This window comes from Prunus avium, chromosome 4 (assembly GCF_965620075.1).
Source record: "Prunus avium chromosome 4, drPruAviu1.hap1.1, whole genome shotgun sequence".
In the NCBI taxonomy this organism is placed as follows: Eukaryota; Viridiplantae; Streptophyta; class Magnoliopsida; order Rosales; family Rosaceae; genus Prunus; species Prunus avium.
Window position 1 is genome coordinate 17,133,019 of NC_142287.1, and position 21,738 is coordinate 17,154,756.

Here is a 21,738-nt window from a genome sequence, read left to right on the forward strand (position 1 = left end):
TGAGAGATCTTGAGACGACAGTTTGATCAAAAATTGCATCAATATAAGTAGCCTTCTATACTTTCTCCATCCACATATGGGAATTTATAGATTGATAACGATATTGGTGGAACAATCTGAGCAGCAGACTACACAAACTAGCAGGATTTTTCTACATCCACAGATGTGAATTCTCTTGCGCAGGAAGTTTGTGCAGTTTGCTGTTTGGGATTTTGGAATATGGCTTTTTAAACCCACAGGTATAAACTGACATATTTAAGTAAAGTTTTTGGGGACAGTTTTTATATGATTTGTAAAATCCTTACAGTGAACCACAACACCATCGAAACTCTGACCGGATCAAACTACCTGAGATGGAAGCAGGATCTGGAAATATCTCTTGGCTTCCTGGACTACGATTTTGTTCTCACAGAAAACCCTCCTCAAGAACCTGCTGCAGATGCTTCAGCAGAAACCAAGGCAAAATTTGCTAGGTGGAATAAAGCAAATAAAATGGCTATATTGATTATGCAAAGGGCTATGGCATCATCAGTCAAGGGTAGCATTCCTAAGTCAGAAAATGCTAAGCAGTACTATGAGGCAATTGCACAGAGGTTTAAGGAATCTGAGAAAGCACTCAAAAGCACTTTGCTAAACAAGTTGATCGACATGAAGTATGATGAACAAGGCTGTGTGAGGGCACATATTCTGAACATGATCGATGTAGGAACCAAATTGCAGGAACTGAAAATGACAGTTGATGAGGACATGATGGTACACTTCGCTTTGAACTCATTGCCAAAGGATTTCAAGTCTCTTAGAGAAACCTACATTGCTCAGAGGGAATGCTGGACATTGAATGATCTGATCACTATATGTGTTCAACAGGAACACAATATCATAAGGGAAAGAGGAGCAAAAATGGTGAACATGGTTCAGACCAAGGAGAGAAAGGAAAATAGGCACAATGCAATAGCTGGAAAAGAAAAGGGCAGCAGCACTGAAAAATATCTGAAACCATCGACTGGAATGAAATGTTTTTTCTGCAAGAAAGCAGGACACATGAAGAAAGAATGCAGAAAGTACAAAAAGTGGCTGGATAAACAGAAAAACAAAGGGATTCATAAGAAAGAGGTTGCCAAGCAAGGATGAAGTAAAGGTGTTCGTTGGCAATGGAGAAAAAGTTCAAGTAGAATTCATAGGAACTGTTAGAATTGAATTAGAGTTTGGTTTTGTTTTGGAGTTAGATGAAGTAGTTTATATTCCTTCTATGAAGAAGAGTTTAATTTCAGTTACTAGGCTTGTAAAATCAAAATTTAATTTGAATTTTGATGGCACTGGTTGTTCTATTTTCAAGAATAAAGAGTTATTTGGCAAAGCAAGGCTCATTGATGGAATGTTTCAATTAAATTGCAAAAGAACTGAAATGGAAGTTAACACTGTGCAAACCAAAATGTGCAATGACATCTCCTATGAATTATGGCATAAAAGACTTGGTCACATCTCAAAAGAAAGGATTAATCAACTATGCAAAGAATCAATCTTGCCACCAATGAATCATGATAATCAAAATGAAATATGCATAGAGTGTGTCAAAGGGAAATTGACAAATTTAAGGGAAAAGGGAGCAATAGGAAGCAAAGGTATCTTAGAACTCATTCATACCGACATCTGTGGTCCCTTCCCCAACCCAACTCATGAAGGATTTATCTACTTCATAACCTTTACAGACGATTTTTCAAGGTTTGGACATGTCTATCTCATAAAAGAAAAATCAAGTGCCTTAGACATGTTCAAAATTTACAAGGCTGAAGTAGAAAATCAACTGAACCTCAAAATTAAAGTAGTTCGATCGGATAGGCGTGGAGAATACTATGGAAGGTTTGATGAGACTAGAAGAAATCCTGGAGCCTTTGCAAAATTCTTGCAGCAAGAAGGAATTATAGCTCAATACACAAATCCAGGTACCCCTCAACAAAATGGAATCTCATAAAGAAGGAATAGAACATTGAAAGACATGATAAGAAGCATGTTGAGCTGTACAAACCTACCAATATTCCTCTGGGGAGAAGCATTGAAAACTTCAAATTACATTTTAAATAGAGTTCCAACCAAGAGCATAAATCAGATCCCTTATGAGATTTGGAATGGAAGAAAACCTAGCCTAAAACATCTAAGAACTTGGGGTTGTAGAGCAGAATCCAAGCCTTATAATCCTGCAGAAAAGAAACTAGATCCCAAAACCATAAGCTGTTATTTTATAGGCTACCCTGAGAGAACCAAAGGTTACAGGTTCTACTGCCCTCATCACACCATGAGATTCATAGAGACATCAAGAGCAATATTCATCGAAATTGACGGAGAGAAAACTACAGAAGAAAATTTCAGTTTTGATGAGATCACTGCAGATGGTTTGATAGCACAGAATTCTGCAGAAGCTGTTAGATTGTCTCAAACAAATCTAGACAACTTACAACCGGATCATATTGAGGACACAGTCACAGATCAAACTGAAAATGCAGAACCAATGCAGATAGAAAATAATTCGACACAGCCAGCAGAAAATCAGAACATAACTCAAATAAATGAAGATGCAGAAATGCAGCAGAACACAGAATTAAGAAGATCACATAGAGTAAGAAGGCCAACATTGACAGATGATTATTTTGTGTACCTGCAAGGAGCTGAACATGACATAAATAGAACAGAAGATCCCATGACATTCAAACAAGCCATGATGAGTGAAAAGAGTGAAAACTGGTGGGCAGCCATGAAATCAGAGTTGAATTCAATGAAGTTTGGAAGCTTGTAACCTTACCTCAAGGTTGCAAACCAATAGGTTGTAAATGGGTATTTAAGACAAAGAGAAACTCAAAAGGGCAGGTGGATAGATACAAGGCAAGATTGGTTGCCAAAGGGTTCACACAAAAGGAAGGAATCGACTATAATGAGACTTTTTCACCAGTCTCAACCAAAGATTCATTGAGAATAATCATGGCTCTTGTGGCACAATTTGATTTACATTTGCATCAGATGGATGTTAAGACTGCATTCTTAAATGGAGACCTTGAAGAAGAGATTTATATGATGCAACCTGAAGGCTTCATTCAAGAAGATGAGAAGAATTTGGTCTGCAAATTGTGCAAATCAATTTATGGATTAAAGCAAGCATCAAGGCAATGGTATTTGAAATTTAACAAGGTAGTAAAAGCATATGGATTCACAGAAAACGCATTGGATGAGTGTATATACATGAAGATCAGTGGGAGACAATTCATTATTTTGGTTCTATATGTAGATGACATTTTATTGGCTTGCACAAACCTCACTATGCTGCATGATTGTAAAAGTTTTCTGTTCAAACACTTTGAAATGACTGATATGGCAGAAGCAAGCTATGTTTTGGGCATAGATATAAGCAGAAATCGAGAGAAAGGTTTACTTGGGCTATCACAGAAATCTTACATAGAGAAAGTGCTCAAAAGGTTCAATATGCAAGATTGTGCAGGCAGTGATGTTCCCATCGCAAGAGGTGATAAATTAAGCACTGAGCAGGCACCTAAAACTGAACAAGAAAAGCTGGAAATGGCTGACAAACCTTATGCTTCACTAGTAGGGAGCCTAATGTATGTGCAGGTCTGTACAAGACCTGATCTGGCTTTTGCAGTCAGCATGTTAGGAAGGTTTCAGTCTAATCCTGGACAAGCGCATTGGGTTGCAGGGAAGAAAGTTATGAGATACCTACAAAGAACAAAGGATTACAAGCTGGTATTTAGGAGAAGTGAGAACTTGGAATTACAAGGATTCGCAGATGCAGACTTTGCGGGATGTCAAGACACACTAAAATCAACATCTGGTTTTGTGTTTATGTTTGGAGGAGCTGCAGTTTCATGGAGAAGCATAAAACAGCCTCCCACAGCTGGCTCCACAATACTTGCTGAATTCCTAGCATGTTATGAAGCCACTTCACAAGCTATGTGGTTGAGGAATTTCATCATTAGTTTAAGTGTGGTAGAATCAATTCACATACCTATTCAGCTATGGAATGATAATAGTGCAGCAGTGACTTTTGCTAAGGGAAACAAAAGAACAAGAGGTTCAAGGCTGCTGGATGTAAAGTTTATAATTGTAAAAGAAAAGATCAGTCAAGGATACACCACCATAGATCACATAGGAACAGATCAAATGATTGCAGATCCACTTACTAAAGGAATACCAAATGCTGTTTTCCATAGACATGTTTCAAGCATGGGACTGACAGCTGATATGGATGCCTAAATCAGTGGGAGCTCATTTTTCTTCAAGTTTAAACAATTGTTTATTTTCTGTAGTTTTCGATGGATGTTGGTACAGTTTGGTTCAAATCAAGTTAATTTCATCTTAAAATTTTCTTTTTTTATTTGTTATTATGTTTGAAATACATGAATGACATTGAGCAGCATTGCTAGCTTAAAGAAGCTGCGCACAGAAATGTGTTCATGACAGTGATTATAATTAGACCTTGGCAGTCAAATCAGGGACATTGAACAAACATGGTAAAATCTAAAGCTTTTACAGTATATCATGTTGTTCTGCTGTTCAATCTTGATCGAAGCTTATGTGGCTTTAAAGGGTGATGAGTGTGGTTATAAAGACCTTGAAGTACAAGATATTCACAGAAGTCTTGATAGCCCCTCTTCATGCTTTATAGTTGACAATTGCTTAGTAGGAATTGTTTTGAGTCATATCTCACAAGGCCTTAAAGTAATCTATGCAAACACTCTTATGATTAATCGACCAAGTGGGAGAATGTAAGACAATCTTTTGTCTTAAACACAAATTGTGGTCTTCTAATCTAATGAGGACTCGAGAGGTTGGCATGATTAGGAGATAGACTCAGACTTATCAGATTACTCTTGTATAGAAGCTATTCTAATTGAAATACAAGAGTAATAGAATTCCAAATCCTATATGGATTGAACAAACCACTCCTAATGCAAACAGATTACTCGACAGCTCCTTGATGGGCAAGGCTTTCGAGTAATGCATCTATATAAAGAGGTCCCTTCTCTAGCAACAATATACGCTCAATTCAGCTCTCACCCCATCTAGAGAAATAGCCTACGGTGTTGCATAGAGAAGAAGATCCTCTCAGAAGCTAAGCCGATCCCTTCAGAAATCAAGATGTCTGAACAAGGTTAGTGTTAAGTTATAAAGACCTAGTATAGTTTTACATAAGGTTGAAAAAGGAAGGGTTCTGAACAGAACCCATGAAGCAAATTACTCTGTAGTTGCTGGAAATCCAAATTTTGTAGAGTCCAATGGGAAAGGGACGGTTTTGGAGAATACCCATTTTCAAAATTTTACAGAGGAGGTTAAAGATCGAAGCTTTGTGATTGAAGACGAAAAGAATCAACAGAAAAACAGTGATAATGGGTCATTAATTGCTGAAAAGGGTAAAGTTTTGAGTTCAAATGGGGGAGGAACTGAAGTAGAGATTGCCCATTTGGGAAACTCCACTGAGCTTTCGAAAAATGGAAGCTTGCGTGGTGAAGAGGGGAGGGTGATTGGGAATTTTAGCCTTTCTGGCATAGAAGATGTGCATGCAGAGAAAACAATTGAAGGCGGTTTGTCAAAGAATTCTAGTAATGAGGATGATAAGGTCACAGAAAATAAGAGGAAGAAAAGCGTTCGGGAGACAGCTCATCTAGGAAATTCGAAGGAGAAAAACAAGATCATCGACTATGATTCTCAACTCAGGAAAATGCAGACTGATTCTTATCAGAAATGTGATATGTATTTTGGTAAGTGGGTAAGAGATGATTCAAAGCCATATTATCCTGGAGGTTCTTGCCCATACATTGATAGGGATTTTAATTGTCACCTAAATGGGAGGCCAGATAATGCTTTTATAAAATGGAAATGGCAGCCAAATGAGTGTGACATCCCAAGGTAAAATCCATCTTCATTTCTTGATGTTTTTTTAAGATGTTTTTGAGCTTTAATTCTCATATAAAATCATCGAATGAAAAGTTTGTTCTGTCGTCAGAACTTATAAAAATGTATTTCCTCTCTGCGTGGAAGAATTTCTTTTATCATGTGTTTAAATATATATTATATATATAGTGTGTGTGTGTGTATGAAAATGCAATGGGCATAATTTAATCATGTGATATTGGTTGAGCGTGATTGGAGTGTGGACCATGTTTAAAGTGCTCTCACATTTTATGTAGTAATCTTTGAAGTCCTCTTTTTTCATACCCTTGTTTATTACTTATGTCATCCTCAGCCTGAATGCAACCGATTTTCTGGAGAGGTTGAGAGGAAAGAAAGAGGTTGGTGTTTGTGGGGGATTCACCGAATAGGAACATGTGGGAGTCTCTGGTGTGTATTCTTCGCAACAGCCTTCGATACAAGAGAAGAGTTCATGAGATTTCGGGAAAGAGTGAATTTAAAAAGAAGGGCTTTTATTTTATGCATTCAGAGTTGAGGCAAGTGTCCATGACTATATTCTCCATATGTTGTCACAACATCATTTTTTCGGTTGAAAATCTCTGATCGTCTATGCAATTGCTGCACTGGCAGGATTATAATTGTTCAGTGGATTTTGTTGCTTCTCCATTCCTTGTTAGGGAATCATCGTTCACTGGTCGAAATGGTTCATTTGAGACATTAAGATTGGATTTGATGGACCGGACAACTTCTATGTATCATGATGCTGATGTGATCGTTTTTAACACTGGCCATTGGTGGACTCATGAGAAAACATCTAAAGGGTGTGTATTTGCTTTGTTAAATTGCTTTCCTCCTTGCTGTTCGAACTTAGCTCTCTGGTATTCAACGGTCCTACAACCCTTGGGTTGCTGATACTGTGAATTAAAACTGTAAAACATGTAAAGAGAAGAAAATTTTAAAGGCAATGTTCTACCAATGAAAAAATGAAGTCACTTGACTGTAAACTCTCTCATTTTTGCATTTGGTGGTTTGACAGGGAAGACTATTACCAAGAAGGCAACTATGGTGCATCCCAGACTGAAGGTTCTCGAAGCATACAAGAGGGCTCTCACCACTTGGGCTAGGTGGGTTGACAAGAACATTGATGTCAAGAGGACTCAGGTTTTCTTCAGAGGATATTCAGTTACCCATTTCAGGTATAGGACAATGTTTTCTCGTTTCGTTGCCTCACCTCTATTTATGCTCTCAAATTGTTGGAGGTATCTAGAGTAAACCTTTTAGGAAGTTTAAGTTTGTTTAGATTTTCCTCTTAACATAATAGCATCACAGAAATTTATGTTAGCATTTTATAAGGGAGATCCTTCTTCAGTTTCTGCCCATGTACTATGCCACAAAGACCAATTCTGAAACAGTTTGATCTGGTTGTAGCGGAGGGCAATGGAACTCAGGTGGGCAGTGCCACAAAGAAGCAGAGCCAATCTTTAATGAGACTTATTTAGGGAATTACCCTTCAAAGATGAGAGCTCTAGAGCATGTACTTCAAGAAATGAAAACTCCAGTGACATATCTAAACATAAGCAAGCTTACAGATTACAGAAAAGACGGACACCCTTCCATTTACAGAATGAAATACAAGACAGTAGAAGAACAGATTACTGCAGAGCAATCTCAGGATTGCAGCCATTGGTGTTTGCCTGGGGTTCCAGATACTTGGAATGAATTGCTATATGTTTCTCTTTTGAAGGCCGGAAGGGCATCGGTGGGAAGCTGAACAAACTTATACAGAAGCTGTGTCTACCTAATCATTTGTTATTCTTTTTACTGTCTCGGCTTAACTTTTGTGTAGTGTGAGTTTCTCAAGTAGCCTTACATGCTGATTCAGATGATGCATGTATGCAGAGTGGGTGGGCAGCTGTTTTTACGTTCAAAAGATATACACAATACCATTTCATTGATACTTGAATTTTTTTTGAATTGATGTTATGGATTGATCCGTGTTGACAAGAAGAATAAGGTTTTCAGAGGATCAACTTAGCTAGCAGGAGCAGAATTGGAGACACTTTCCATAAACCAAAGTTGTTCTATTTTTAAGATTTAAAGAACAAAATTCCATCAATCATTTCCAATTCCAGCATAAACTAAGAAATGAAGTACATTAACACACAGAAGACACACAGTATGCTGCTTACACATATTCACAGAAAGGGAGAGAGCAAGATGTTACTCGTTTTGCAGCAACTGAACTGATAACGAGAAGACTACTAATGATCATCAGATTAAAACCACAAACACTTGTATTATTACATTCTCATACTATTATTGGCAAAGCAATGAAGCGTGTCATTACCTTTACCTGTGTGGAGGCTTCAACTCAACAATTGACTGCCATTTTGCTTTTTTCTAGTTGATTCTATATTATACATTACTTGTCTTCCCTTGATGACTCTTATGAATTTTAGCCAAAAAGAAGTGGTGGCTTTTTCCTATCAATTTAATATAAGCAGAAAAGTGGGTTCCTCACTTGTCACATTATCAATTTAACAGAGGACTAAACAGTCAATTTAACAAATGACTAAATGATCAAATTGATCGATTATTAAAACGTTGGAATGCAAATTGATAAAATTGAAAATCCGTGGCCCAGTTCGATAATGCCCCCAAACCTATAGGGGCTACATTAGCCCAAGAAACGTGCACAAAAGTCTTGCATGTTATATTACCATATTCTTTGTCAATTTCGACTATTAGTAAGGTGATTTTTATTTGAATGTGATGTAATAGCTCCCAAATTGGCAGAAATGACATGTTCCTGACGGCCAATGGACAGAACGCGGATATAAATATATAGGTAGACTGGTGGAATTTTGCTAAACCCTATTATTAAAAGCAGCCCAACAAATAGAGAAAATAAAATGTAACTTTAAGGAAATAAAAAATAAAAAAAACTTAATCAGAAACCTATTTGAAGCTAAGTTAACTACAAATGGTCTGGCTAAGCACAAGTTGAAAATTGAAATTAATTAACACATCCAATGTTTCGAGCCTACTTCTGGAGGCTCCAAATGGCAATCATATTTGTTGGCGCTAAATCTGAACAGATAGAGATGAGTGCAACTTACAAGTGATGAGGACGATCTAGCAGATCGATTGAGTGATAGATGCAGATCCTTCTGGTCCTTGGATGTAGATCCTGAATAGAAGAGAGTTTGAGGTTCGTGAGGTCTATGGAACCGGTGTGGAACCAGCCTAAGACCCTCCGATGCTCAAGTAAGATTGTTTTTAAGAGCTCTTGTTGTTGACCATATAAAAGTATAGAAGTCAAGCTTAAAAGTCTTACCCCTGTATTGTAGTGGAGGGGCCTATTTATAGAGGGCATTTTGTATGCTCTTAGTACTCATTTTCGATGTGGGACTCGTGGGAGGGCCCTCTGAGGTCGACACGAGTCTTTAGATATTTTGGGCTGATACTTCGAGGTTGATTCTCTACAATCGGTAAGGGATGCCGATTGTAGACGAGCTGGGCCTGTAATGGCTGTTCGCAGCTTTGAGACAATGCCATCAGTGGCCGATGCCGATTGTCCGAGGCCTTGGGTACTTGGGCGAGTTTCTAAGATCCACGTGTCGTTGTACGAGTGGAGGGTCAGATACGGTACAAACAGTAGTCCCCCAAGTTGCCGATTGAGAAGCTTCTCGGTTGGGGACTTGAATATGTATTCAGCATTCTGACCCGGACACAATGGTCTCATAGTTGCCGATGGTGGTATGTAGTCCCCCAAGTGCCCAAGCGAGTGAGCTTGGATAAAAGACGGCATGATGTGCCGATTGTTGCAAGGGGTGAGTGAAAACTCATCAATGTGCGGCTGCCGTTCGGCACGAGAGGTGAGTGAAAACTCATCAATGTGCGCCTACCGTTCGGCACGAGAGGTGAGTGAAAACTCATCGATGTGCGCCTGCCGTTCGGCACGAGAGGTGAGTGAAAACTCATCGATGTGCGCATGCCGTTTGCTAGTGGAGTTGTGCTCGAAGGTGGCTAGATCTGCCACGTTCGGGAAGTTGAAGCGTCTCTGAGGATTGGAAGCGTTTCAACTGACAACGTTTGGTCTTCCCCATGCATGCGTGACACGTGTCGGCATGGCTGTGAAGAGCCGCGTCGTTTCGTATCCCGATGCGTCGCTTCGCTTCCCGATGCTAGATCGGCTTTATAAATGTGAGGAGGGGATGAGAGTTCAAATACTTGGAATTTTTTAGAGCGAAGAGAGCTTGTGAGAGGCGATTTTCGGCAACCGTGCGAAGGCTGAGCAGGCAATTTCCGGCGAGCGTGAACAAGGCGGAGGCGATTTCCGGCGAACTTGAACCACCGTGCAAACAAGCTATGTTGCCGTGTTGTGGCATTTGTATGAATCAAAGTGTTGAATTTGTTGATTGTTTGTTTGAACAATGTATGAACAAGCATGAACAAGTATGAACATGAGTGTTTAGGAGGTAGAACAAGATTTTGATTCTAGCATAGCACTTAGTTTCCCTTCGTTTGTGTTTGTAGATGTCAGATACCGAATCCGAGGGTAGGCGTAGTCCGAGGGCCTATGAGGACGAATCGTCCTTGGGGAGTTCGTCCGAGGGGAGTGAGAGTACCGATTCTGGGAGCTCTTCAAGCTGTGAGATAGTGGAGGGGGCAAGAGTGCGTGCCGAGGCTGGGGGCACTTCGACGAGAGTGCCTGAAGATGGTGAGCCTTCGACTTCGGGTGGTGAGGTCGATGGGGGTGGCGTGTCCGTTGCCGCCCCAGGGGAAGGGGTGTTGAGGGTTGTCAGGGGGAGGCAACGGATTCCGATGGCGAAGCCCACGGAACCTTTGTTCGGAGTAGATGATTTAGAGCCGAACACACTGACTGAGGCTGAGTTGGCGAAGATTCGGGCGGAGTTCAATATTCCCGAATCGGTAGGGATGCGAATTCCGGGGCCCTTAGAGTCGCTCAGTGATAATGACAAGGGCGTAGTCTTCTTCACCGATGTGTTTAAGCATGGGCTTCGGCTACCGTTGAGACATTCGATGCAGAAGATTTGGCTGCGATCGGGTATGCACCAGGGCAGTACAATCCAAACTTTTGGATTACGTTGCTCGGGACGATCACAGCGTTCAGCTTGGCTGGCGAGGGGGAGCAAAGCTACGAACAGTTTGCCCAACTGTATAGTGTGACGAGGGCAAAGAGTGCTGATAATGGGGGGTGGGTGCAGTCCAACTGTCTATCGGCAGGGCAGCGTGGACACTTTGTGGTTGGGGTGCCGAGCTCCCAGAAGACGTGGCGTAAGCGTCGAGTAATTGTGTCCGGTGATTGGGAATCGGCACCGGGAGTGATCGTGGAAAGGAGGATTCCTACGTCTTTTCAGACAGTCGGTAGGGTAGAGCCTGCCGTTCGGCATTTCTTTTTTTCTTTTTTTTTTTCTTTTTTTTTGACCGTTGGGTGTTTGTGTTTCAGTGTCCTTGAAACGGCCTTCTGCACCGATCAGAGAGGTGGAAGCAATCGAGAGGGTGAGGACGAAGATTGCCGAAGAAGATCGCTTCTTCAAGGAGTTGCTATACTTCCGGAACCTTTACAAGGCAGGCTTGATCGGCAAATCAGAACACGACCGAAGGATAAAGGAGGAAGAGGAAGAGGAGAAAAGACAGAGTGAGTGATGTTGTTCGGCAGGTGTCGTGAGCTTCTTCCTTTTCATATCTACCGTTTCCGATATGGCTTGTGTTTTGGCAGTGGCAGGTAGGCGTCCAATGAGCGAGGCGACTAGGAGGCGGTTGGAGGGGCATAGGGCAACGAAGCCGAAGAAAGGGCAGTCCCCCAGGCCGAAGAAGAAGGTGGCAGGAGCCTCTGGGGATGAGCAGACGGTGGCGGATCACCGCCGGGAGAAGCAGGCGGTCGAGGCTGAGACTGTTCGGGAGGTCCACCTCCAAGTAACAGGAAAAAGGATGATTGAGGGTGCCCTCGACGCAACGCCGTTGCCGAAGCGGCCAAGGGGGCCGAATGAAGGGACATCGATGGTGATTCCCGATGATGAAGGAGAGGGAGAGGAGGAGCCGGTGAACATTGCTTGCCCTCGGAAGGCTGTGCCGTTTATCAACAGTATGATCGATGGCGCTCAAATGGAGCTGTCAGAGATCGAGCAACTGTCGATGAAGACGTTGCGCTAGCAGACCGGGCGAGCTTTCCGGCTTCAGGCTGCAGTAAGTGTTTAATTTGTTGTTTTTCAAAGTGGTTATGCGTTTGGCATACTGAGTTTGTATGTGTTACAGGCTAATATGGAGATGTGGCTCTGCGTGAAGCGAGCCATCAATGCTGCCGAACGGTACCAAAAGAAGTTTGAAGAGGGTCGTTCGAAGATCGCTGATGCCGAAAAGCTCATTCAGGAGGCAGACCGGTGTGCCGAGGAAAATGCTGCGAAGATAGCGGAGCTAACGTCAAAATTGGCGGCAACGGAGCTGGATTTGGTGGCAGCGCAGGAGGCGAAGGCTGCGGTGGAGGTAGCTATGGATGCAGCCGAACGGTCACATGCCAAGGAGGTAGAAGAGGCGAAGGCGAAAGCCGTTGCTGACTACCAAGCGTCGGAGGAGTTCACGCTTCTGGTAGACAAAGAAGTCATGGAGCAATGTGACGATTTTGTCTACCGATTCAAACGGTACAATGCTGAGAAGAAGCTGAACTTGAACATTCTCCGGGATCCGCCGCCACTGCCGGAAGGGGTGACCGAAGAGATGGTGGAGGCGTACAAGGGTGAGGATGCCGAGCCCGAGGAAACCGATGACACCTATTCAAGCAGTGGGGAGGAAGAAGGTCATTCCGGGCCGAGGGCTGCCAATGTCTCTACTGCCGAGCCGTCGACTGGTCCTGTGCCTGCGTCAGCTGATGCCGATATTGTAACGACCGAAGCCGATCCACCCTCCTCTTAGACTTGGTTAATTCAATCCGCATTTTTGGAGTTGTATAACAGTTTTGAACATGCCGAATGGCATGTTGTAAAGACAGATGGCCCTGCGGTGGCCTTTTATATCTATGGCAACTTGGTTTTGGTTTAATTTGCTGAGTTCCGTAATTCTGTATGTGTGCATGCCTTATGTAGAATATTGTTGATATAATATTGCTGTATGGTAATGCCATATGTATAGAATAGGGATTGTGTTGAAATAAACCGATTACAAAGGTGACGACCGAAGGTGACAACCCAAGGTGCGAGCACCTGTACAGAGGGTGATGACCGAAGGTCACGTTACTTGTAGTAATATTTGAGGTGCTCTATATTCCAAAGATGGCTGAGGGTCTGACCATCGGTACCACGCAGTCGGTAAGTTCCTGGTCAGCAGACAATGACGACCTCATAAGGACCTTCCTAGGATGGACCAAGGGTGCCGTCGTTCGAGTCTTTGGTGGTGAGAGAAACTTTGCGTAAAACCCAGTCTCCCACTTTGAACGATCTGCGTCTGACGCGCGAGTCGTAGTAGCGAGAGGTCCACTGTTTGTAGGCAGCATTCTGAAGCTGAGCTTGGGAACGGTGTTCATCAATGAGGTCCAGGTTGAGAGTGAGCAGGGCTTCGTTTTGCTCTGATTTGTAAGATGCCGTTTGGCACGAGGGTGCGTTGATCTCGACTGGGACAACAGCTTCGGTACCGAAAGCAAGGGAAAATGGTGTTTCTCCAGTCGATCGTCGGTAGGAGGTGTTGATGGCCCATAGTGCTTCCGGAAGGAGATCGGGCCAGGCTCCTTTAGTTGCCCCAAGCTTCTTCTTCAGTGTCCTCTTGATGATCTTGTTGATGGCTTCTACCTGGCCGTTCGATTGTGGGTGTGCCGGAGAAGCGAAGAACAAGTTGATGCCGAATCGGTGGCATAGGTGCCGGAACTGAGAGGAGTCGAATTGTTTTCCGTTGTCGGTGATGATCGCGTTCGGGAGGCCGAATCGACAAATAATATTCTTCCATACGAAATGTTCGACTCTGGCTGTGGTGATTGTTGCTAAAGCTTCGGCCTCGGTCCACTTTGTAAAGTAGTCGACAGCGACGATGGCGTACTTGAGTTGTCCCTTCCCTTGGGGCATGGGGCCGATGAGGTCTAAATCCCATTGAGCGAAGGGCCACGGGCTAACAATCGGGGTGAGCGGTTCGGCAGGCAGTTTCGAAACTGAGCCGAAACGCTAGCATTGATCGCACTTCTGGACGAGTGTGGTGGCATCGGTATGGAGGGTCGGCCAGTAATACCCCTGCCGAATGGTCTTGAATGCCAGAGATCGGGCCCCAGAATGGTCTCCGCAGGCTCCTTCGTGAATCTCTCGTAAGACGTACTCTCCTTGCTGCGAGGTCAGGCACCGAAGCAATGGTAAGGAAAGGCCACGCCGATAGAGAGTCTGATTCAAGATTAAGTAACGTGCCGATCGGCGGCGGATAGTTTTGGCCTCTGTTTTGTCGTCTGGTAAAGTTCCGATTGAGAGGTAAGCATATATTGGATCCTGCCGAACGGCATGTACTTTGCTTTCCGTGGTGCTGTGCCGAGCGAGGATTTCGATCGGTATGTGGCGACCGACGTTGTCGTCAATTGCTGATGCCAGACGTGATAGGGCATCGGCGTGGCTGTTCTCAGATCTTGGGATCTGTTGAACCTGGAACGCGTCAAAGTGATGCAGCAATCGGCGGGCATGTGTCAAGTAGGCAGCCATCGAAGGGTCTTTGGTTTCGAATTCAGTCAACACCTGATTTACGACAAGTTGCGAGTCGCTGCATATTTTCAGCTGTCGAGCGCCCATTCCCTTGGCGAGCCGAAGGCCTGCTAAGAGAGCTTCATATTCGGCTTCGTTGTTGGAAGCTTGGAATTGGAATCGGATGGCGTATTCGATGGTAGTTTGGTCAGGGGCTTTGAGAACTAAGCCGGCCATGCTGCCTTGTCAGTTGGATGAGCCGTCTACGTAGAGAGTCCACAGAGGGAGTGATGAAATGAATGTGCCCTCGGTTGGATGGGCGAATGATGCTGCTGATTCCGAAACGGTATTGTCTGGATTGGATCCTTTAGAGGTAGTCATTTCGGAGATGAAATCAGCCACGGCTTGTCCCTTCTAGGCAGGCCGAGGGTGATAATGGATGTCGAATTCGCTGAGTTCAATTGCCCACTTCACTAGCCGACCTGATGTCTCCGGTCTTTGTAGTATCTGGTGTAGTGGCTGATTGGTGAGAACGGTAATGTTGTGAGCCTGGAAGTACGGCCGAAGCTTGCGTGCTGAGAGAACAAGAGCATAGGCAAGGTTTTCCAGCTCAGGGTACCGAATCTCGGCATCCTGCAAGGCGTGGCTAGTATAGAAAATTGGAAGCTCGATGCCATTCGGCTTGCGAATGAGCACGGAGCTTAATGTCGTTGCCGATACTGATAGGTAGAGAATTAACTCTTCGCCAGGAAGAGGGGTGGACAACAGGGGGCGCCCTGCTCATATAGGCCTTGAGGTCTTGGAAAGCGCGATCGCATTCGGCGATCCAGACAACCTGCCGTTTGCTTCCTTTGAGGGCTTTAAAGAAAGGGGCACACCGATCGGTAGCCTTGGATATAAATCGAGCAAGAGCGGCGACACGCCCCGTGAGGCTCTGGATATCCTTTTGAGTCTTCGGAATCTGCATGTCGAGCAGGGCCTTGATTTCTCCACCTCGATTCTCATTGCTTCATACCGTTTGGTATCATAGGCCCGCCATTTCTGTCGGATGGGTTTGAAAGTGGGGCAGATGCTGAGCTTGTGGCTGATGACGCTCGGGGCGATGCCAGGCATGTCATCGTACGACCAATCGAAGACTTCTGTATTGGCGCGCAAGAAGACAATGAAGTCGGTACATAGTGCCGGACTCAAGGTGGTACCGATTCGAATCTGTCGGTCGGGCTCTGTTTCGGAGAGGACGACCGATTCCAAATCTTCAACGGGTTGTGCTTGTGGGGTGACAGCTTCATCCCTGGGATCATCCGGTTTGTCCGCCCCTCTGCCGTTCGGCACAATAGCGCTAGCAGCTACCGAGTATGCTTCGCGAGGCGTGGCTCGTGCCGAACCTTTGGTTGCTGAAACGTAACATGTCCGTGCACTCAACTGATCCCCTCGCACTTGGCCTACGCCAGCGTGGGTGAGGAACTTGAGGAGGAGCATGTGTGGTGACAGTATCGCTTTCATTCTGGTGAGCGTCGTCCTGCCGATGATGGCATTATACGCTGTTGGGCAATCGACCACCAAAAAGTGGGTATAGATGATCGTTCGTCTGGGAATGGTGCCAACCGCAAACGGAAGTAGGACACTGCCGATTGGCTCGATCACGTCACCAGAGAAGCTTAGGAGAGGGGTGATGTCCTTGTTCAGATGTTGCGGATCTATGCCGAGGGCATTGGAAGCGTCGGCGAATAGTACATTGACCGAACTGCCGGTGTCGATGAGGATTCGGCCTACGTCGAAATCTGAAATGTCGGCTCGAATGATCATGGGATCAGAGTGGGGGAAGATGATGCCTCGCTCTTCTTCTTCAGAAAAGGTAATAGGCTCCCAACCGATTCGCTGGACTTTGTTGTTGCGGCCTTCATCTACGCTAAGGATCTAGGGGTACCGAACGACACGCACATAATCTTTGACAGATCGGTTGCTAGTTTCGGCGATGGGTGTCCCTCCACTAATCATATTGATCTGCCGATTCGGTGGTTTATCCGAGGCTGGTTTAGTGCTCAAATACTGATCCAGCTTTCCTTCGTTGATGAGGCGCTCTACAATTTTCCGAAGGGCGATACACGATTCTGTGTCGTGGCCATTGTATTGATGGTATCGGCAGAACACACCGGTGTCCTTCTCGCTCTGCCGAGGAAGCTTTCGGTTGTTCGGCTTCGGTATTATGTCCCCTTCGGTCAGGAGAACATGCTCATAAGTAGTGTTGAGCAAAGTGAAGATTTGCTCTGGCCGATTCCTCTTCGGCTCGTCGAAGTCGCCTCACCTACCGGAGTCCTTGCCCTTTTTGTTGGTGTCCTGCCGATCTCGGAAGTGGTCTTTCCGTTTGTTTCGTGGCGCGGAAAAAGCAGGTGCAGGGGGTGCCGTTCGGTAGGGGGCCTGATTTGTCGCCGAATCCGCCGGGAATCGGTCATAGTGCTGTGTCGAAGGCTGACCGGTCGGTACCGTTTTGTTTGGTAGGGCCGAAGCCGATCCTTTGGAGTTGAAGTGCTCGGCCTTGGCGTGGATAGCTGCCTGTTTCATTAATTCGGAGTAGGTGGTCCAGTTGCTGCTGTGGACCAAATAACGAAACTGAGACGACCGAATGCCGCTTTTGAAGGCACCGAAGGCTACCCTATCGTCAATTTCTGGACATCTGGGGTACTCATGGCTGAACCTAGCCGCATATTCTCTCAATGGCTCATCGTCTTGCTGCCGAACTGTATAGAGGTCATCAGCGGAATACAGGCGATCGGTCTGAATCATAAAATGGTTGAGGAAGGTTCAACTGATTAAAAGTGTCAACCGTATCTGGCTCCATTCGGTAGAACCAATTCAGAGCGGCTCCGGTCAGGGTGGAGAGGAATAGCAAACATTGGCCTTCATCCGTCAGTCCTTTGCAACCCAAAGCTGATTGGAAGGTATGAATGTGGGTAACGGGATCTTCCACCCCTGAGTAGAACGATATGCGGAGTGCTTGGACCTCTTTCTCGTGTCTGAATGTCCGGATTCGATTGGTGAATGGCCTTGGCTGTACCGTTCCCCACGTTGGTGTCCGAGCCTGGTTTTGTTCCTTCTCGATGCGATTCATCTTCTGTAGGAGGAGACGAATAGTCGGATCGGTATAGGGAAGATCGTCACCAAAGGGCTCGATCGCTCGGTTCCCCGTGCGTTGGTCAGCATTGTGACCTCATTTTTCTTGGTCTGCCGTTCGACTGGGGCTTCTCTAGTAGTTTCCTTTTCGCCGATCGTTGTCCTGGTTCGATCGGTGGCTGTAGCGTTGTGTAGAGGGCCCCGCTGATGAGATGGTGGTTCCTGGAGATGTTGGAACGTAATCCGATTCGTCCGTTTCTTCCAGACCAATCGTACTGTACCTTTGGCGTATGGGGGATTTTGGTCCAAGTGCCTCCAGGCGTGGATCATCGAGTTTCGCCCGGACCTGGATGGGTGAGGACTGTCGTTCCCTCCGCCGATCGTTGATCCTATCGCGGCAATCGGAATAAACTCGATATTCGGGATGGCGCTCCTTTGGAGTGGGCACGAACAGTCTTTGGGAGACAGTCGGTTCGTGTACGGCCTGCTGCTTCCCTCTATCCTGGATAGTGGGCTTCCGTACGCTTTTAAACGATTTCTCCTGCCGAAGTTGTGTGGTTGGTTCCCGATCGTTCTGCAACTGGGCGGAGAGTGTTTGTTGATGATGCAACTGCCTCTGGGTGTCATCCAGTTTAGAGGCGAGAATATTGTTGTGCTCCTGCATTCTTGCCATATCCTGCTGTAGGGTCTCCATACGAGCCTCCAGGGTGGTCGGTCGAGCAGGCGTTTCTGTTCGTGGTGTCTGAAGCAAGGGAGCTAGACTTGGCTCGCCGCCGAGGCCGAGGATAGGGCCATCGGAAGGGAGGACCGAAGATGGATTCATTTTTTGGTCTCAGAGCTTTTTTAGATATGGGTTAATCGATAAGCGATTCCCACAGACGGCGCCAATCTGTTGGCGCTAAATCTGAACAGATAGAGATGAGTGCAACTTACAAGTGATGAGGATGATCTAGCAGATCGATTGAGTGATAGATGCAGATCCTTCTGGTCCTTGGATGTAGATCCTGAATAGAAGAGAGTTTGAGGTTCGTGAGGTCTATGGAACCGGTGTGAAACCAGCCTAAGACCCTCCGATGCTCAAGTAAGATTGTTTTTAAGAGCTCTTGTTGTTGACCATATAAAAGTATAGAAGTCAAGCTTAAAAGTCTTACCCCTGTATTGTAGTGGAGGGGCCTATTTATAGAGGGCATTTTGTATGCTCTTAGTACTCATTATCGATGTGGGACTCGTGAGAGGGCCCTCTGAGGTCGACACGAGTCTTTAGATATTTTGGGCTGATACTTCGAGGTTGATTCTCTACAATCGGTAAGGGATGCCGATTATAGACGAGCTGGGCCTGTAATGGCTGTTCGCAGCTTTGAGACAATGCCATCGGTGGCCGATGCCGATTGTCCGAGGCCTTGGGTACTTGAGCGAGTTTCTAAGATCCACGTGTCGTTGTACAAGTGGAGGGTCAGATACGGTACAAACAATATTTATTCAAGAAAAACTTGGAAGCACTTTGTAGGCTTGTAACCATTGCAAGATATTTCGTTAAAACTCAAAGGAACATTTAGATTGCACATGACCTCGCCTGACAATGTATAATCAATCTCAAGATCCTTTTGTATGAAAGCAATCACCACGTCAATACTGTAAAAGTGAGCAGTATTGGGAAGCACGGGTTCCTCAAACACCATAGGCTTCCACCCTTGAACAACTGCATTCTGAAAGAAGGTTGTATTCTTGGCTTCTAGGCGAAACGTTGTCCGGCTGTCGATCAAGGTGACAAGGCCAAATCTTTCTTTTTGATAGTATGCAGTGACTTGGGTGTCAATCAACTCAAAGGGATCCTTGTAAGGGTTTGTGAGGGTGATGTTGAGGGGGAGCTTGTAGGAGAGAGTATGGTTGGTTTTGATGTAATTAAATCGGGTAAGATAAGCACCGTTGATGCTGAATTCAGGGCCTTTTGGCTCTTCCACACTGAGGCACAAAAACAAAGTAAGAGCAACCATTGTAAAAACAGACAAACAGAACCCCATTGCTTCCCGGAACTCGCTGTTTTTCTCCTTGTATGAACTTCGAATTGCAGACATCATGGCTAACAACAAGTATGAGCTTCGAATTGCAGACACGGCTAACAAGAAGCAAGAAACCGTTTAAGAAATTAATGGATACAAAGGCTAACTACAACTCTAGGGTTTATATATTATAGCCTACCCCACTCCAAAGCCTTGTTCAAAGAGAAGTTAGAATCCAAATCAATTGCAATTAGGTTGCCTTGATCTTTTGGTGAGGTAACAATTCACCTGCAAATGGGAAACTTAGTAGGAGAGGAGGATTAGGATTCCGTTGGCGCCTATTATCGTGGGTAACTTGTGCTTTCTTTTTCTTTTCTTTTTTTCTTTTTCAGACCAAAAAAACTTGTGCTTTAATTTCTTTATTTCTTCCTTACTTGACGGGTTGTGCTTTCGGTTTTAGCCCAACGTGTTGTTTTTTTATTTTTTAAGTTTTACTTTACTTTTATTTTCATGTATTCTTTTAAATGTAATTGCTTATCACCCACACCTTATAAATTTATTTTAGAATTAAAAAAGATATTGGGTAGTTGTGTTCTATTATATAATTTTTCTTTTAATTTTAATTTTTTTAATATGAAAAAGTGTGAATTTACCATATTATCCTCATTTTCCCCATACGTAAGGGTCTTTGGGGGGTTTCGATTACAATGGCCATTTAGAATATATGTAATTTATTTTATCATATAATTATATTATTAAGATGTATGATGGTAGTGCTACCTCTATAATGATGATCATTCTTGAACATGTAATTTTGACATGTATTAATTTTTTTAAATAGTCTAGATTTTTAGTTAATAAAAATGGAATTGATACATATCTTCTATGTTGCACGGACACGGGTACGGGGACACGGCCACGAAAAATCTCAAAAAAGTAGGACACGGACACGGCTAGGACACGACAATTAAAATAATAATTAATTAATTCTCAATATTTCAATGTCACATAATTCCATCAAACAAAATAAATAACTCATGTTCATCATCCTTGCTATTACACTATCCAATTGCTCCCTTGCATTGTTTTGGAAGGCTTTTTCAAGAGGTCCACTAACTCCCTTCCTTTTCTTTGGTTCCAAAACCTCTTCATTCATGCCAAAATCCAAATCAAAAGCACTAGCACTCGAAGAACCTTCTTTGCTTGATGTGGGCAAAGAAACAGTTCTTCTAGCTTGGGCATTTTTTATTTTCAACTTCGCATCACTAACTCTTCTACTGCTGTGAAGAGGGAGATAAGAAAAGAAAATAGAGATAGAGAACATAAATAAAAGAATTTGAAAACAAAGGGAAAAAAAAATTGAAAAGATACTTACCTTTGCAAAAGCTGGAGAAGAGGAGAAGAGCTGTGCGGAGGAACTGAAGTGGCTGCTGAAAATGTGATATTCATTTAGGTTTTAAAAAGTCTTTTTCCACTTTTAACCCATCTTTTTAAAAATATTTCAAATCAGCCCACCAAAGTTTCAAAAATCACGTTTAGACCCCAACTTTTATTTTCAAAATTTCAATATGGTCACTGCCGTGTCTTGACCGTGTCGGAGCCGTGTCCCAGCTGTTGACCGTGTCCAACGTGTGTCGGCGGCGTGTCGGAGCCGTGTCGGCGTGTCGGCGTGTTCGACACTCCGACACTACAGTTTGGAGTGTCGGTGCAACATAACATATCTTGTGCTCATAGTGCTTTTTTCTCATTTAACATTGGTTTTTCTTCGTAATGGGGCAAGTCGGGGAACTTGTTCCCCAATGAAGGCGGAGATAGGGAATCCCCAACTTGAATATTACGGGTATGAAGGCGAGAATGGAGGAAAAATGCTTAACGGAGATGGGGATGGAAATGGCAACCCACCCACTACTGATTCGACCCATTGTCATTCCTATTCCCAATTTTAAAAATATTTTTTACTAAAATGAAATAAGCCTACTTATTGGGAAATTATACAATGGTACTGTACAACCACGTGGCGTTGCCAAGTGGTAGTACAGACGAAT

The 21,738-nt window shown here is 44.1% G+C and overlaps 4 protein-coding genes and 1 long non-coding RNA gene across 5 annotated transcripts; 1 reads left to right on the forward strand and 4 right to left on the reverse strand.

The window, feature by feature from the left end:
• The first annotated feature begins 648 nt into the window (after positions 1–648).
• LOC148294928 (uncharacterized) lies at positions 649–1,131 on the forward strand. Its single transcript, XM_088251364.1, has one exon. It carries the CDS (start codon positions 649–651, stop codon positions 1,129–1,131), a length of 483 nt encoding a protein of 160 aa, XP_088107490.1.
• Positions 1,132–13,286: 12,155 nt separating this feature from the next.
• On the reverse strand, positions 13,287–13,988 carry LOC148294929 (uncharacterized). The gene is made up of 2 exons (XM_088252306.1): positions 13,875–13,988; positions 13,287–13,793 (listed from the first exon to the last, which is right to left on the reverse strand). Exons 1-2 carry the CDS (start codon positions 13,986–13,988, stop codon positions 13,287–13,289), a joined length of 621 nt encoding a protein of 206 aa, XP_088108432.1.
• A 96-nt stretch (positions 13,989–14,084) lies between these two features.
• LOC148294930 (uncharacterized) lies at positions 14,085–14,690 on the reverse strand. Its single transcript, XM_088252307.1, has one exon. It carries the CDS (start codon positions 14,688–14,690, stop codon positions 14,085–14,087), a length of 606 nt encoding a protein of 201 aa, XP_088108433.1.
• Positions 14,691–19,168: 4,478 nt separating this feature from the next.
• On the reverse strand, positions 19,169–19,771 carry LOC110753947 (NDR1/HIN1-like protein 3). Its single transcript, XM_021954944.2, has one exon. The coding sequence runs from the start codon at positions 19,769–19,771 to the stop codon at positions 19,169–19,171; it is 603 nt and encodes a 200-aa protein (XP_021810636.2).
• Positions 19,772–20,660: 889 nt separating this feature from the next.
• LOC148294931 (uncharacterized) lies at positions 20,661–21,135 on the reverse strand. The gene is made up of 2 exons (XR_015835070.1): positions 21,069–21,135; positions 20,661–20,973 (listed from the first exon to the last, which is right to left on the reverse strand). It is a non-coding gene; the product is annotated as an uncharacterized LOC148294931 (long non-coding RNA).
• Between the last annotated feature and the right edge of the window lie 603 nt (positions 21,136–21,738).